This window comes from Vombatus ursinus, unplaced genomic scaffold (genome assembly GCF_900497805.2).
Source record: "Vombatus ursinus unplaced genomic scaffold, bare-nosed wombat genome assembly UNPS02014819.1, whole genome shotgun sequence".
In the NCBI taxonomy this organism is placed as follows: Eukaryota; Metazoa; Chordata; class Mammalia; order Diprotodontia; family Vombatidae; genus Vombatus; species Vombatus ursinus.
The window spans coordinates 838,559-856,733 of NW_020954597.1; the positions used below are offsets into that span (position 1 = coordinate 838,559).

The 18,175-nt window shown below is 42.3% G+C and overlaps 1 protein-coding gene across 1 annotated transcript in view; it reads left to right on the plus strand.

Moving 5' to 3' along the window:
• Positions 1-18,175, plus strand: part of TEX11 (testis expressed 11) — a 174,149-nt gene that overhangs the window by 86,792 nt on the left and 69,182 nt on the right. The window contains exons 7-8 of the mRNA XM_027836745.1: positions 13,236-13,317; positions 13,968-14,046. Coding sequence (XP_027692546.1) covers positions 13,236-13,317; positions 13,968-14,046 — 161 coding nt within the window. The remainder of the gene's footprint in view (positions 1-13,235; positions 13,318-13,967; positions 14,047-18,175) is intronic.

Here is an 18,175-nt window from a genome sequence, read left to right on the forward strand (position 1 = left end):
GAGACTTGGCTCTCCACTGATGACACAGCCTCCCTGGCTGCCCTTTCCAGTACTGGCTGCCCCCGCTCCCCTTAGCTCATTGGCCACTGTGGGAGATTTTGGTCTTTGGGACCTGTTGCCATTTCCAGGTGTTCCCCCCACCACCATCACTCCTCCTTTGACACCTTCAGTGTACTCCCCTTCCTTTCTCAATGAGGTTGGTACCTGGCTCACAATCTGTTTCTACACTTCTCCTCCTGCCCTCATATTAGGGAACTCCAACATACATGCATAAACACATATGTACATATATGTACGCATGTATTGGGGTGTATATGTGTGTATAATGCATATATATGTATGTGTCTGAGTGCATACGTGCACACACACGTACATACACACATATATTGACACTCTTTCCCATGCCCTACGCTCCCAGTCCCTCAGCTGCCTCATTTCCTGTAACCTATTCCTCTACCTCACCTCAGTCGTACACACACACACACACACACACACACACGCGCGCGCACACGGTCATATCCTCGCTCTTGCCATCACCCACCAATGTACCACGTCCATATTCAAGAACTCTGAAATTCCCTTCTCTGATCACAATCTTTCTACCTCTCCCTCTGCCTTCCTATACCAAACCCTCCTCTTTCTCCACAGTGTGACTTCCAGTCCCTGGATCTCTCTCCCAGGCCATCATCCCTGTACTAGCCACTCTCTTCTCCTTTTCCCATCTTTGACCCCTCGATGAACCGATTCAATTCTACACATCTTCTCTTGAGTCCCTGGCACCCTTATCACAATGCCAATTGTGCCTTGCGAAGCCTCAGCCTTGGCTCACTCCCACCACCCACATTGCCTTTGCTTCTACACATGTGCTGCTGAACAAAGATGGAGGAAAAACACACAACTGTTCCAACTAGCTCCACTACAGATTTGTTGTGCAAGATCTCAAATGTGCCCTCCCTGTTGCTAGGCAATCCTTCTACACCTCCCTTGTTAACTCACTATGCCTTTCTTTACCATGGTTCTTCTAAAGCTCATCCCTCCTCAAACCTCCCATGGCTCCCCTGCTCCCGCCTTTTCAACTGAGAGCTTTGTCTCATATTTCAGTGAAAAAATTGAGGCTTTATGTTGAGAGCTCCCTCTTCTCTACTCCTCTTCATCACATCACTCTGATGCTTCCTGCCACAACCTCTTTCTCGGCTTACATGAAAAGATAGCCCTACTCCTTGCCAAGGCAAACTCCTCTACCTGTTCAAGTGATCTGGAGCAGCTAGGTGGCTCAGTAGATAGAGCACTGGCCTTGGAGTTGGGAGAATCCGAGTTCAAATCCGGTGTCAGATCAGATATTTGACATTGACACTTACTAGCTGTGTGACCCTGGGCGCAAGTCATTTAACCCCAACCTCCTCTAACAGATTTCTTCCTGTCATTTCCACTATCTCTTCTCTTCAATCTCTCCTTGTCTGCTGGCTGCTTCCCTACTGTCTATAAGCATACCTATGCATTTCCCATCCTCAAAAAACCCTCACTTGATCCTTCCATCCTCACTAAATATTGTCTTGTATCCTTTCTGCCCATTATAGCTAAACTCCTTGAGAAGGCCATCCATAGTAGGTGCCTTCAGTTCTTCTCTTCTCATTCTCTTCCTAAATCTCTACAGTCTGGCTTCTGACTGGATCATTCCACTGCAAATGCTCTCTCCAAAGTGAATTCATTACCAAATCCCAATTAATTACCAATGGCCTTTTCTAAATCCTCATTCTTCTTGACTACTCTGCAGCTTTGACACTGTTGATCACCCATTTCTCATTGGTAATGCTCTTCTCTACAGGGTTTTTGGACACTGCTCTTTCCTTTTTCTTCTACCCATCTGACTGCTCCTTTAAAAAATATTTATTTTAAACTTAAATACAAAATGAGAAAAAAAAAACCTTTCCATGTACACAGCAGAACATAAGAGAGGATTCAATACAAAACAATAAACCTCCATTTCAAGAAAACCTATGTAATAAATGCTACACATTGTTTTCAAAGCTACCCAGCTTTTCTGTGCTTCCTTCTAGGTTTTCTTTTGTTCTTTGCTATGTACTTTTTATTTATTTTTCCCTACTTCCTCCCCCCTGCCCTAGAGAAGGCTACAATTAAATGTGAGTGTGTGTGTGTATCTATCTATCTATCTATCTATCTATAAAATATACATACATATCTATAAACATACACATATATACATATACATATATATATACATATATGTAAGATCATATGCATATTTCTATTTGTCAGTTCTTTCTCTGGCAGTAGATAGCATCTTCCTTCATAGGTCTGAGTCTTTCCATGATTTTCTAAATCAACTCATCATTTCTTATATTACAATAGTATTTCATCACAATCATAATATACGCAGCTTGTTTAGCCATTCCCTAATTGAAGGGCGTCTATTCATTTTAGTCAATCTGATAGGTATAAGATATCTCAAAGTTGTTTTAATGTGCATTTCTCTAATCAATAATGATTTGGAGTACTTTTGCATATAATTATATATAGTTTTGATTTCTTCATCAAAAACCTGCCTGTTCATATCCCTTGACCATTTATCAATTGGGGTATGACTCATATTCTTATAAATTTGACAAAGTTCTTTATATATTTGAGAAATGAGACCTACACAGTATTGAATAATATTGGTGACACATCGTGTAATTTTCCTATTTTTCTTTTTTAATTAAATCTATTTTTGCTTTAACTTTGTCTGAGATCATGATTACCACTCCTGCTTTTTTTTTCACTCCTGATCTTTAACTCTGCCTGTATCATTTTTATCCTGTTTCCTGAAAGCGACATATTATTGAATTCAAATTTTTAATCCATTCTGCTATCTCTTTCCGTTTTATGGATAAATTCATCCCATTCACATTCTACAGTTATAATTACTTGTATATTTCCCTCCATCTTTTTTCCTCACTATCCTTCCTCACTTGTCTAATTTACTTCTACCTGCTACCTTGCCTTCCTATTCCTTAATCTACCCACCCCTCTAAGAGTCCCTCTCTTATCCTCTCCACTCCCCCTCCACCTTAATCTACCTATCTTTCTAAGAGTTTCTCCCTTATCCCTTCCCCCTTCTCAATTCTTAAAAGTTCCTCTTTTGTCCTATCCCCTCGCCCTTTTATTTCTTTCTAAATTTAGAAAACTTTTATGCCGTTTTCCAATGAGAGAAAGGTTCCAGCACTACCAGCGGCCCCCCCCCCCCACTTGCTTCTTCTGTATCAATTCTTCCTTTTATGACTCATTTGTATGAGATAATTACTCCTTTTTATCTCTCCCTATGCAGTTTTATTTTTTGGAATCACCCCATCATACATAGTTCAGCTGAAGCCTTTATTTTAAACTACCCAAATAATGATGATAGTCATAAGAGTACTGCTAACATTTTCACATATAAGAAGTAAACAGTTTGACCTTATTGAGTCCCTTATAATTGGCCTTTAATGTTTACCTTACATTTCTCCTAGATCTTATATGTCAAATTTTCCATTAAGTTATGCTCTTTTTGTCAAAATACCTGAAAGTATTTCAATTTGTTAAATGTCCTTTTTTTTTTTTTCATTCAGGATTATACTTTGCTGGGTAAGTTACCTTTGGTCATGACCCCAGCTCTTTTGCTCTATGAAATATAGTATTCCAAGACCTACGGTCTTGATTGTAGCTCGGCAATATTTAAATTGGTTTTGTCTTGTTTGCAATATTTTCTCCTTAACCTGGGAGCTTTGAAACATGGCTATGCTATTCCTGTAAGTTTTCCTCCTGGGATCTCTTTCAGGTGGTGATTGGTGGATTTTTTTCTATTTCAGTTTTATCTTCTTGTTCTAGAACTTCAGGGCAATTTTCCTTAATAATTTCTTGCAGTATTGTATCAAGATTCTTTTTTGGATCATAACTTTTAGGTGGTCCAACTAGTCTTACATTGTCTTTTCCTCTATCTGTTCTCCAGATCAGTTGTTTTTCTGATGAGATGTTTCACATTCTCTTCTATTTTTTCATTCTTTTGATTTTGTTTTTGTTATTTCTTGGTGTCCTATGACATCATTAACTTCCCTTTGCCCAATTCTGATTTTCTTCCTTAAGTTTTTGATTCTCTTTTTCCAGTCAGTTGATTTTCTTGATTTTGTTGGATTGCTCTTATTTTTTCCCCTAATTTTCCCTCAATCTCTCTTATTTGATTTGTAAAGTCCTTTTTACTTTCTTCCAAGAACTCTTTTTGTGCTGGGGACCATTTCATGTTTCTCATTGAAAAAGGAGTGACTTTTTTAGCTCCATCATCTTCCTCTGAATATGAACCCAGATCTTCTCTATCCCCATGGTGGCTATCTGTAGTTAGGTTCTTTCTCCTTTGCTTACTCGTTTTTATTTTTATTTTTATTGTTTGTTTTTATCTTGTTTATATTTGTTTTTATTTTTAACAGCTGCTTTTTATAACCAAATTCTAGCCCTGAGGTGTGGGGAATGATGCCCCAGGCCTCATGTCCTTCTTATTGTTTTTTTTTTTTTTCTAAGCTCTATCACGGGGCCCAACCTTGGGCACTCTTCTCTACCCTCTAAGGCACAACCGGGGCCCCCCAGCCACACTGTCCCCACACATGCTCTTGCTCCCTGTGGTCCCTCTAGTGGCAGCAAAATTCAACTGTCCTCTCTGCCCTGCAACTGAAACCAGGGACTCTGCTCTCCTCCAAGTACCCACAGCCAACAAGGTCCCTGCCCCTCTGCTACGCCACTCACCAGGTGTGTGCTAGCTCCTTCTCCCCTGCAGCCACAGCCTGGGACCACATCTGGTGAGCACAGCTGACAGTGCTTGGTGTCCCTCGACAGTAGAAGGTCCTTCATTCTTCTCCTACTCAGTTGTCAGATCCCCCCCATGAGGTTGTCCTGAGGCTGAGGTTGAGGCTGCGCTTCAGTCAAACCAAACCTCCACCTCTGGAGTCTTTCCTGGGGGTCTTCTCAAGTTGTGTTAGGAGGACAACTGCTTTTCCTGGACTTCTGTATATTTCTGCTGCTCTACAATCACTTTGAGGCAATGTTCTGTCCTTTTTGTGTGGAGGAAATTTGGAAAGCCTGAAGTCTTCTGTCATCTTCCCAGAATCCTCTCCTGACTGCTCCTTCTTAGTCTCCTTTGCTGGATCGCCCTCCAGGTCATGCCCACTAACCATGAGTGTCCCATAGAGCTCTATTCTGGGCCCTCTTCTCTTCTCCCTCTTTATTACTTCACTTGGTGATCTCGATCGGCTCCTCTGGATTTAATTATCATCTCTTTGCTACTGATTCTCAAATCTACATATCTAGCCCTAACCTCTCTACTGGCCTCTACTCTTGTGTTTCCAACTACCTTTCAGACATCTCAAGCTGGATGGTCCAGTAGACATCTTATGCTCAACACTTCTAAAACTGAACTCATCTTAGTCTCCCCTCCCATTTCCAGACTTCCCTGTTGCTGTAGAAGACATCATCATCCTCCCAGTTCCCCTAGGCTCATCCTCAATTCCTCCCCATCTCTGATTCTCATAGCCAATCTGTTTCTAAGACCTATTTCACCTTTGCAATATCTTTCAGTTATGCTCCCTCCTGTCCTCTGTTGCTTCCATCACTCTAGTGCTGGCCCTTGCCACTTTAAGCATGGACTTATTGCAATGCCTTGCTGGTAGGTTTGCCTGCCTCAGCTTTCTCCTTGCTCCACTCCATCCTCCATTTAGCCAACAAAGTGATTTTCCTAATGCACCAGTCTGACTGTCATCTCCGTACTTACTAACTCAATAAACTCCAACTTCTTTGGCTTCCTTCAAGTCCCAGCCTATCTTCTAAAGAAAATCTTTCCCAGTACCTCTTTTTATAAAATTAAATTTAATTAATATTTTTGTTACATTTTAAGTTTCAAACTGTCTCCCTCCCCACCCTGCACTAGATAGATATAGATTCCAGATTGCTTTCCAGAAAGGTTGGACCAGTTCACAACTCTACCAACAATGTATCAGTGTCTTAATTTTTCCACATCCCCTCTAACATTTGTCATTTTTCCCTTCTATCATTTTAGCCAATCTGATAGGTGTGAGATGATATCCAAAGTTGTTTTAGTTTACGTTTCTCTAATTGATAATGATTTAGAACATTTTTTTCATATGACTATATATAGCTTTGATTTCTTCATCAAAAAACTACCTGTTTATGTCTTTTGACCATTTATCAATTGGGGAATGACTCCCAGTCCCTCTTAATTCTAGTGTCTTCCCTCTTTTAATGGTTTGCTACTTATCCAATGGCTTCCTGTCCCCTCCAGGGTTGGCATTCAAAGCCCATCGTAACCTGCCCCCTCTTACCTTTCCAGTCTTCTTACTTCTGGTGCTTCTTACCTTACTTCCCACCATATACTCTTTGATCCAGTGACTCTGGCTTCCTGGCTGTTCCATGAACAAGATCCTACAATCTCTCAGCTCCAGGCATTTTCTCTGACTGTCCCTTATGCCTGGAATACTCTCCCTTCTTACTTCTACTTCCTTCAAATCCCAGCTAAAATCTCACCTTCTACAAAATGCCTTTCCCAATTCCTCTTAATTCTAGTGCCTTCCTTCGTTCAGTTATTTCCTATTGATCATATATATGGCTTGTACATATTTGTTTGCTTGTTGTTTCTCTCAGTATATTGAGAGTTCCTCAAGGGCAGAGACTGTCTTTTGCTTTCTTTGAATCTCCAGTGCTTAGCACAGTGCCTGGCATATAGTAGATACTTAGTAAATGCTTATTTACTGACTTACTGACTTAGTAGCTGATTGGGAGTAGGGCTTGAAAGAGAATGTGGAGTTGAGGGTGACCCCTGGGTCATGAGCCTGAGTGACTGACAGGATGGTGGTGCCCTTGATAGTAATAAGGAAGTTAGAAGGAGGGCAGTGTCAGTCAGTTACCCTTTGTTAAGTGTTTACTATGGGCCAGTCACTGTACTAAGCACCAGGGATACAAAAAGAGGCAAAAGATGGTTCCTGCCTCAAGGAGCTCATAGCTTAATGGAGGGGCTTACAGTCTAATGAGTTTTGGGGAAAGATAACGAGTTCAATCTTGGCCTGGTTGAATTTGACATGTCTCTGGGAAATCCACTTTAAGACATCCAGTAAGCAGCTGGAGATGTCAGACTGGAGATGAAGAGAGAGGTTAGGACTGGATAAATAGATCTGAGAATCATCTGCAAAGAGATAAAAATTGAATTCATGAGAGCTGATGAAATCATTGAGTGAGATAGTATGGAGGGAGAAGAGAAGAGGGCCCAGGACAGAGTCTTTGGGTTTTCTTCGAAAGATATTCCTTATAACAACTCTGTGAGGCATCTCATGGAAGGATTGCTGTCTATATTGAGCTATAGCTGAATTTTTTGTTTGTTTTTTTTTTTTTTTTTTTTTTTTGTTGAGGCAATCGAGGTGAAGAATTTGCCCAGGCATCACACAGCTAGTAAGTGTCAAGTGTCTGAGGCCGGATTTGAACTCAGATCCCCCTGACTCCAAGGCCGGTGCTTTATCCACTGCACCACCTAGCTGCCCCTATAACTGACATTTTTTACTTTGTTCCTCTGAACTATTTTCTGAGGTAGGTACTGTAGATATTCATTTGTTCATTTTTACAGATGAGGAAACTAAGGCTCAGATTTAAGTGACTTATCCAGGGTCACACAGCTAGTAAGTGTTGTTGGAAGCAGAACTTTCTTAACTCAAAGTCTAATGCTCTTGCCATCATGCCATATATGTGGACATCCAATTCCTTTGTCTACCCCATCTCTAAGGATTCATTCATTCATTGATTCATCCTTGAGTGTCTTCTATTTATAGAATATTATGGGGAATATAAGAGAAGCATAAGATATGATCCCTGCTCTTGAGGAGCCTAGAATGTAGTTGGGGGGAGGATAGAGATAATTAAACATGTAACTAACAACAAACACAAGGATATGATTAAATATTGAATGATAGAGCAAGGACTGCAGAAATTCAGCAGGACTCCATGGAGGAGGCAGCACTTGGGATCATAGGGTCACAGATTTAGACATTTGACAGAGAAGGAGACTAGAACAGAGAGGGTGACTTACAGAGGCCACTTTTGAACCCAGGTTCTCAGACTGGCAATCCATCACACTGAGCCGAACTCCAAAGAATATGTGTAACGTAGGGACAGTTGAGAGGAGAGAAAGGGGTATTTCATGTTGAGAACAACATGAACAAAGGTATGGAGGTGGGGATGACCAAAAGAATTTAGGAGACAACCCGTGTTGAGATGATAGTGGGAGATAAGGATATAAAGGCAGGGTAGAATTAGACTGTGGAGAGCCTTGAATGTCAAGTTAAGGATCTTGGACTTGCCTCTGTAGGCAATGGAAAGCCATTGAAGGCTTTTTTTTTTTTCATGAAAGTGATGCTTTAAGGAGATAAATCACATTAACTATATTGGAGAGAGTGATAAACAGAGAGCTATTGGGAGGCAGTCACAGTGCCAAGGTGGAAGGCGATAGCTTGAGTGAGGACTGTAGCCATAGGAATTAAATAACCACTAATAAAACAATCACATAAGCATGTAAACAAGGGGCCAAGTCACCAGTAACCAAGCAAATAAGATGCTTTTGTTTTGCACGTATTCCAAATAGAAGCCTCAGGGGCAGCTAGGTGGTGCAGTGGATAGAGCTCTGGCCTTGGAGTCAAGAGGACCAGAGTTCAAATCTGGCCTCAAACACTTGACACTTACTAGCTGTGTAACCCCGGGCAAGTCACTTTACCCCAACTGCCTAAGCAAAGAAGAAATAAATGAGTTGAATGACCAAATAGAAGCCTCTCTGAAATTCTGCCACTTTTGGTCTTGTTTTAGAAGGGATGAATTTGAGAGGGATTGTAATGGGAGATTCTCTCTCTGGGACTTAGTGATTGGACGTGGGAGGAGTCAAAGATGACTTAGATATTTTGAGATTGAGTGATTTGAATAAAGATGGGAAATCGTAAAGGGATGAAAGTGACAAGCTTGAGGTGATAGAAGACATCAGTATTTCATAAATGCATGAATTGAACTTCAGTTTCTCCATGTATGATTTCCAGTAAGCAGTTGGAGATTGGAGATTGGCACTCAGGGAAGAGGGCAGAGCTGGCGATCTGGGAGTTGTTGGCATCGAGTTGATAGTTGAAGCTATACGAATGGATGAGATAACGGAGGATGAATGTGTAGAGAGAGAAAAGCATGGAGCTTGCCCACATTAAAGGCGCAGAGGGAGGAAGAAGGGCTGAAAGAGGAGATAAAGAAGGAATGATCTAAAGGGAAGCAGTAGGATAGTGTTCCAGAGACTGAGGGAGGAGCTGGTTTCAGGAAGAAGGAGTTGGTTAATAAAGTATACAATCTCTTGAAATTACTTAGTATTTGATGGTTTATTTGCTTTTTGTATTTTTGCATTTGTGCATATGTTGTGTCCTCTCAGTAGGATGCCCTGCCCTGTAAGGCGTGGGCTGAGCTGTTTTTGTCTTTGTCTTCTCAGTGCGTAAGGGTACTGTGCTGGGGACATAGTGAGTGCTTCAAAAATGTTGTTTGAATTTGAGAGAACCAGAACACTCAGGACTGGTTAGAAGTCTTTGATGACATTTGAGAATATAATTTTAGTAGCAAAATAAGGCCAGAAGCCAGATAGTACAGGGTAATGGGATGTAACAGAGTGACAAATAAATGTAGGCAACGTGTGTAAATTACTTTTCAAAAAGTTTGATGATAAAAAGGAGAGAAATAGTGTGATTGGTAGGATGGCTCAGGGAAATTCCTGGTTTTTTCCCAAGATGGGAAGACTTAGACCTGCATTTTTGAAGGCCAGAAAGTAAACCCAGGGCATGTGTTCCAGCCCAATTTTGGAGAAGGTAACGGTGCAATGCATTGGCATCGTTAGTTTATTTTGCTTATTGGTGTCTTTCATGTTTCAAGATGCTTTTAGTGCTGTTTATTTTATTTAACTTCCCACTTGGAACGTGTGTTGTGCTCGCATAATCTGTCTTCAGAGAGACCATGGCCGGTTGACTGTGCTCAGATAACAATTCTGTATCGTAGACACAGTGTACAAAAGTCCTGGCCACCTATCTCAGAAGTGTGTGTTGTCACGGAATTGTAGATGTTGTTCAGTCATGTTCTGCTCTTTCTGACGTGACGGACCCCAGCACCCCAGGCCCTTCTGTCCTCCACTATCTTCCTGAGCCTGTCCAAGCTCATATTCATTGTTTCCATCTCATCATCTGCCATCCCTTTCTCCTTTTGACTTTATTCTTTCCCACATCGGGATCTTTCCCAGTGAGTCCCGACTTCTCATTATGTGGCCAAAGGAGTTAACCTTCAGCTTCAGTATTTGCCCTTAGCCTGAATTGATTTCTTGAAGCATTGACTGATTTGACCTTCTTGCTGTCCCAGGGACTCTCTGAAGTCTTCTCCAGCACCACGATTCCACAATTCGAAAGCGTCGATTCTGTGGCGCTCGGCTTTCCTCAGAGTCCAGCTCTCCCAGCCTACATTGCTACTGGGAAGGCCATAGCTTTGACTCTACAGGCCTTTGTCAGCAAGGTGACGTCTCTGCTTTGTAGTCTGCTGTTAAGATTTGCCATGGCTTTCCTTCCAAGGAGCAAGTGTCATTTAATTTCACGGCTGCAGTCACTGTCTGCAATGAGCCCAGGAATATGAAATCTGACACTACTTTCATTTCTTCTCCCTTTATTTGCCAGGAAGTAATGGGATCAGTTGGCATGATCTTAGTTTTTTGGTTTTTTTTTTGATGTTAAGCTTCAAGCCAGCTTTTACACTTTCCTCTTTCACCCTCATCAAGAGACTTTTTAATTCTTCTTTACTTTTTGTCATCAGAATGGTATCATCTACACATCTGAGATGGTTGATATTTCTCCTGGCAACCTTAATTCTGGCTTTTGATTCGTCCAGCCTGGCATTTCACGTCATGTACTTTGCATGTAAGTTAAATGAGGTGACAATATATAGCCTTGTTGCACTCTTCTTCCAATCTTAAACCAATCAGTTGTCCCATGTTTGATTCTAACTTTTGCTTCTTGGCCCGCGTGCAGCCTCCTCAGGAGACAAGGAAGATGATCTGGTCCTCCCATCTCTTCGAGGACTTGCCACATTTTGTTGTGATCCACACAGTCAGAGGCTTTAGTGTACTCAATGAAGCACAAGTAGCTGTTTTTCTGGAACTCCCTTGCTTTCTCCATATTCCAGCAATTTGGTCTCTAGTTCCTTTGTCTCCTTGAAAACCAGCATGCACGTCTGGTAATTCTCGGTTCACCTATTGCTGAATCCTAGCTTGCAGAATCTTAAGCATAACTTTGCTGGTGTGTGAAATAAGCACAATTTTTTGGTAATTTGAACATTCTTTAGGGTTGGGATATAAGCTGATCTTTTTCCAATCCAGTGTCCATGGTTGAGTTTTCCAAATTTACTGTCATATAGAGTGCGGTACTTTTAACGGCATCATCTTTTAGGATTTTACATAGCTCAACTGGAATTCCGTTACCTCCACTAGCCTTATTGTTAGCAATGCTGTCTAAGGCCCACTTGGCTTCATTCTCCAGGATGTCTGACTCTAAATCAGTGACCACACCAGATCTTTCTTGTATAGTTCTTCTGTGTATTCTTGTCACCTTTTCTTAATTTCTTTTACTGCTGTTAAGTCTCTACCATTTTTTTCTTTTATCATGCCTGTCTTTGCATGAAACACTCCCTTGATATCTCTCATTTTATTGAAGAGATCTTTTGTCTTTCCCATTCTACTGTTTTCTTCTATTTCTTTGCATTACTCATTGAAGAAAACCTTATCTTTCCTGGCTATTCTCTGGAATTCTGCATTCAGTTGGGTATATATTTTCCTTTCTCCTTTCCCTTTTGCTTTCCTTCTTTCCTCAGCTAAAAGTAAGGCCTCATCAGAAGCCATTTTGCTCTCTTACCCTTCTTTTTCTTTGGAATATTTTTTTGTTACTACTTCTTGTACAACATTGTGAGCCTCTGTCCATATTTCTTCAGGCACTCTTTACAGCATCGACACCAGACACAGGTGCAGCTGAGCTTCCTTTAGCTCTGGCCCAGCCGCTCTGTTCTGTCTGGAGCTACCCGTAGTTGTCCTCTGCTCTTCCCCAGTAACGTGTAGGACGCCTTCTGACCTGAGGGGCTCATCTTCCGGTGTCTCCTCTTTTATCATTTTAGTACTGTCCATGGGGTTTTCTGGGCAAAGATCCTGGAGTGCTTTGCCATTTCCTTCTCCAGTGGATCCCCTTTTGTCAGAATTTTCCACTATGACCTGTCCACTTGGGTAACCCTGTACTGCGTAGCTCATAGTTCCACAGTTTAACCCTTGACTTCTGCCGTAAAATTCTTAACCCTTAATAGAAATATTTTTAATGTACCTATTCTTTTTCTTGGATTATTTTAAAGTTGGAGTAAGTAAAATATCAGGAAATATCTTTGGGAATACACTGGATTTTATTATATGGACTTTAAAACTTGGATTTACTTTTGATTAGGAATCCTCCTGTTAGTCAATAAGCATTTATTAAGCACCCACTGTGTACCAGGCACTGAGCTAAGTTCTGAGAATACTCAAAGAGAATACAAAAGACAGTCCCTGCCTTCAAGGAGCTCACAATTGAATGGGGAGGCAACAAGCAAATAGGTACAGATAAGCTATGTGCAGGATAAATAGGAAAAATTAACGGAGGGAAGGCACTGGAATTAAGGCTTCCTGTTGAAGGTAAGATTTTAGTTGGGACTGAAAGGAGACCAGTGGCATTGGGTGGAATAGTATGTATCAGGGAGTAATGGGTAGGAAGACTGAGAAGGTAGGCGAGATCTGGGTTTTGAATGCTGAAGAGAACATTTTGTATTTGATCCTGGAAGTGATAGGAATCTGCTGGAGTTTGAGGAGAGGGGAGGGAGTGACATGGTCAGAACTGAGCTTTAGGGAAATCACTTCGATGACTGAATGGAGAATGTACTGGAGACTGGAGGCAGGCAGGACGGCCCCCCCCCCCCCCCCCCCCCCCCCCCCCCGCCCCCAGCAGCTACTGCAATAGTCCCGTTGTTAGGTGAACCAGGATGGGGACAGTGTCAGAAGAGACTCTGAAGAAAGTAACAACTAACAAAACAGCCTTTTGTGTTCCAAAGAAGTAATGCTATTGTTGTCATTTCTTTGTTTAAAATAGGAATGTTTACATCCAGCTGGATTATACTTAAAGATAAAAATGCTTTTGAGACTGAAAGCACCTGATGAAGACCTCCATGAAGGTGCGCCAATGAACCGCCCAAGACAATGTCACCATCTTTTCTTCTAATTTCACAGTCACAGAAACGGGATGCTGGAGATTAGGGGGAGAGAAGGGATTGCGCTCAGGCAAAAAAGAACAGTGATCAACTAGAAGGAAAGAAAGAGAAAGTTGGAGAGGAGAGGATAGCAAGCACATGAAAAAGTGACCTGATCTGTTGGTGGGCCGAGCAGGCAAATAGAGCTGCCTCGACTTTCCCAAATCCTCTGTTGGCCCAAAGAACAGGTGCCTTCCTAGGATATGCTCAATTAGGAAGCTTATATCACTGTGGGGTCTGTTCGTAGTGGAAAAAACCACTGCAGTTGTTCATTCAGTAACCATTTCCTAAGCTCTTGCGTAATGGTAGGCACAAAGGGAGACAGTGAGGAGGACACAGGCTCTGCCCTCAGTTTTCCTTAGGAAAACAAAATATAAATTAGGCTGTAAGTCCTGTGTTCTCAGAGAGCTGATGAGGGGGAAATCAGTAGCTTTGTCTCAGCTGCTCTACTGGGGCTAGCACTTTCCTGCCAGAAGAATCTTTGATTAATCACCTTTTAAAATAAAATAAGATGTTTGCAAGTCGTTATTTTATCAGTAACAACACTGATCCAGTTCCTGCTGCTTTCTCTTTAGCTGCCATGAAACTCCTGGATCTCGAGGTGCCTTTAGATTTCTTTTTGAGCACTGCTAAGTTGCTTCTGGAGTATGGAAGGTATGGGCACATTGGCTTTCCTTTCTCTAAATGCTAATCATATTATGAAATATCTGTCCATGCGAGAGAATGCCACACTGTTTGATGTTGAAAATACAGTTTGTGCAGGCTGCTGTGCAGAAAAGAAACCATTTGCCTGTTAGGCCTCCCCATCTGCTCATTGGCTAACGGAACCTGTTCAATTATAAGGGAAGCCTTGATACCCAGCTTGAAATGATGCAATGAACATCAAAGATTCGAGTGACAGGAGAGTTTAGAAAAGGCAAAATGGCTGACACCTGCAATGCTGAGCCTCCCTGTCATTGGGCCTGTTCTGGGAGCAGTGCCAGCTGCCAATTCCCATGGTCAGTCTGGGGAGCCAGCTTCTTTAAAGTGTGGGTGATGGGTAACAGAAGGGTCTTTCAAGCATGTACAGGTATGTCATAGCTGTTTCTTGTCTGCCTGCTGCCTTTTTGTGGGCTGCTGAGCTGGGCCTGGTGGCTAAGACAAAAGGCTTCAACAATGGAACTTGGGCTTCTGTAAATTTCTGCTGTCCATGAGGTGGAAGGAAGATTCCGTGCTTATCAGGAGTCAAATCTGTGTTCATTGGTAGCATCAAAGGGCTGTGTTTCAAGGGATGGCCAGTCTCCTCTCCCTTCCCACCCCTTTAAAAATGTTGAAGAGAAAAGCAATTTTGTGCTAGAATGTTAATAAGAATTCAGAATAGGTGGGAAAACAGCACCAGTTGAGAAACAATTGCGATAACAAGTTTAAATACATTATAGTAAAATGGGGGGCTTGGGGAAGAGAAGGGGAGAAGCATTTATTAAGCACCTACTATGTGCCGGGCACTGTTCTAAGTGCTTTACAGTATTATCTCGCTTGATCTTCATAACAACCCTGGGAGGTTATGGTGTTGCTCAGTTGTTTCAGACTCGCCATGACCCCATTTGGGGTTTTCTTGGCAAAGACACTGGAATGGTCTGCCATTTCCTTCTCCAGCTCATTTTACAGATGAGGAAACTGAGGCAAACTGGGTGAAGTGACTTGCCCAGCTAGAAAGTGTCTGAGGTCACATTTGAATTCAGGTCTTCCTGACTCCAGGCCTTGTACTCTATCCACTGCAGCGCCCCCTAGCTGCCTTTATTAATAGTATTAATACTCTATTGCCCAGCCAGGGCTGGAAAAGAGTGCTGGGTCTGCAGTTCTGCAGTCTTGGCTCCCCTACCTGGAGTTTGTGTGGCTGTGGGTAAGTCACTTCTCCTACTGCACATTCTCTCCAGTGAAGCTTCAGTTGAGGATGTTGTATAGCAGAAATGACCTCTGCTACCCAACTTCATTGACACTCAAAATAAACACACGTCCAGTTTAGGCGTTGTGATTCTTTAGCCTGAGCTGAGCTGGCCTGGACTGAACCTTTCCTTTGCACAAGCTCTGGATCAAAGCTAGACTAAGTGTAGGACAGAGAGTGGCCTTCCCCACAGGCCCACCTGCTTTACATTGCCACTAGAAAGCGAAAGGCAGGGCAAAGGACAGGCCAAGGACGTGTACCTTCCAAGGTGAGGTGGGTTGAGGCTGATTGCTTCTCAGACCGCAATCTCTGCAGCAACCACTAGATGGGCTCCAAGCCCTGTCCTCTTCTCGGGCAAGCAAGTACCTCCTCTAAGTCTAGATCTGAAGTCCCTTTGCACATACACGTTCATGCCATACTTCCATGAAGATCCTAATCTCACCCCCAACTTCATGTGGCCACAAAGGATTACTCATGCAAATGGGGGGTAAATGTACTGAAGCCCAAACTAAATTAAAAGTGTCCATTTATGAAACTCCTCTGAGCTATTGCTGTCAAAGTCAGAAAGCTCCACGGACAGACGAGGTCTTCCACACCTCTGTGCAGGTATGCCTGGACGCGCTTCTGCTTTCCGGCTCTCATCGAGAAAAGGAGAGACTTGTCTCATGTCAGTCAGTCCTGGCTGGCCAGGTGAAAGTTCCCTGCCTCTAGCCCTTCTAGTAATTGCTTTCAGCTCTCCAGACTTTAGCAGGCAGGTCACAGCAGAATCCAGGGTCCAGAGCCATCTTAGTTATGTTCTCTCTCTGATTTCTGGAAGGTTTCTCTGCACCACGAAGTTTCACCCTTTGGTGAATCAGTATGCATCTGGTGCATTGGGAATGGGGTGTCCCTCGACACATAACAAGGGTCACCGCCTCCAGGCCAGGCTCTAAGCTCATTTGTCCCTGTAATGGCTCGGGTGTTTCTAGTGTGTTTCCTACAAAGCATAGAAAAACCTGTCTTCGTTTTAAGATGTAGCTGCATATGGCCTGGGCAATTTGGCTCCTGGTCCATTCGTTTCCTGTCCTCGTCTGGGGCCTAAAAAATCTGGAATATTGTAGGGACTAATCTGGTTCAAATATGGACCTCACAAATAAGTAGAGAAATAATGTGAACGTAATTGTTAGAGGGCTGCTTAACCCAATTAGAAGAACAAGTTAAGCTCACAGGGATGCCTATTTGTGTGTGAACAGTGAACGTCCCCAACAAGGCTCATTGTAATTGTAATTAGTTACCAACGATCCATTTCTGTGAATTAAAGCAAATCTGGCAGGATCCTTGTTAGCCATTAGTTTGTGCTTCTGGGTATTGTGGAGCAACTAGCCGATTTCTTTTCACGCACTATATAATTTAGATTTGTCGCTAATTCAGACTGGTCCTTCCCCTGGTCATTCAAATGGGTGCAGTTTTGATGCCTCGGAGAAATGAATTAATCAGTTGTGCTAAAGCATTTGACCATACTGGCTGTGCAGGGTCATAAGGATTTAGCTGTGCTTATGGTTAGCTAACTCTAACCCAAGTTTATTTAATGTTGAATCTGACATCATCATCATGTGGCTGCTCATGTCAGAGTGGATTCCTTCTCTGTTAAAGGTTGGATAATTGATTTGTGATCATCTGAACGGAGTATGAAGAGAATGAACATTTCAGAGCAAGGCTTAGCAGAAGTCATGAACATTTATGGGTTCCCCAAGAAATGTGCCCCATTGTAGGGCAGCTGGGGAAGAGACTTTTGGCTGGGGCTTTAGCATCTCTGAGTGTGGGGCAGTGCTGTGGTGGTAATGCTTCAGAGAGTCATTTAGATCTTCAGGAAGCATTCATCAAACCCTATGTGCCTGGGACTGTGCTAAGCACCAGAAATACAATGAAAAAGACAGTCCCTGCTCTCAAGGAGTTCACAGTCTAATGGGGGAGACAAAATGTGAAAACAAATATGGACAAACTGTAGGCAGGATAAATTGGAAATAATTAACAAAGGGAAGGCACGAGTTTAAAGGGACTGGGAAAGGCTTTCTGTAAAAGGTGAGATTTTTAGCTACGACTTGAAGGAACCCAGGAGACAGAGATAAGGGAGAGGAGAACGTATAAATTCCAAGGCTAGAATGAGCTTCAGGGTGAAGAGGTTTCTGGGGTGTGGTAGAAGAAGGCCAGAGTACAGCCTGGAGAGGAGCGATATGCTGTGTGCGTGTGATTGTGTTTAGCCATATATTCATTTAACTGTGAGATCCTTGCCCAGTGACTTAATGGACACACTGCTGGAGGGACTGATATCAAGGCTGACATTCTTGCGATAAATTAAATCAGAAGTCAACAGGAAATTGCAGCTAAATGGAAGGATGGCTCACAGGTCTTTCTTGGAGAGGGAAATAAAGGAGCTGGCAGAGTTGGTTTTACTGTGCATCTAAAAACAACAAGAAAACAGGGACACTTGGTCATGTCTTATTGCAGTGTTTATGATGAGTACTTGTAGCCTGTTGTGAAAGATGAAGATGGAGACATTCTACAAAGTATTCAAATAGGCCCTCCAAATTAAATAAACATATGCTTTATTTTTTAATGTATAGTTTTCAGTGAACAAATATTTGGTTTTCTTTCCTGTCTTCCTCTCCATTGGAACAGAAAAAAGAAAACCAAAAGTCTTATAACGGGCAAAACAAATTCCTGCATTAACCAGGTTCAGAAATGTAGTTCTCATTCTATATCTTGAGTCTGTCACCCCTCTGTCAAGAGATGGGAAGCATGTTTCACTATGCGCCCTCTAGAATCAGAATTGTTTGCTGCATTGATCCAAGTTCTCAAGACTTTCTAAGTTGTTTGTCT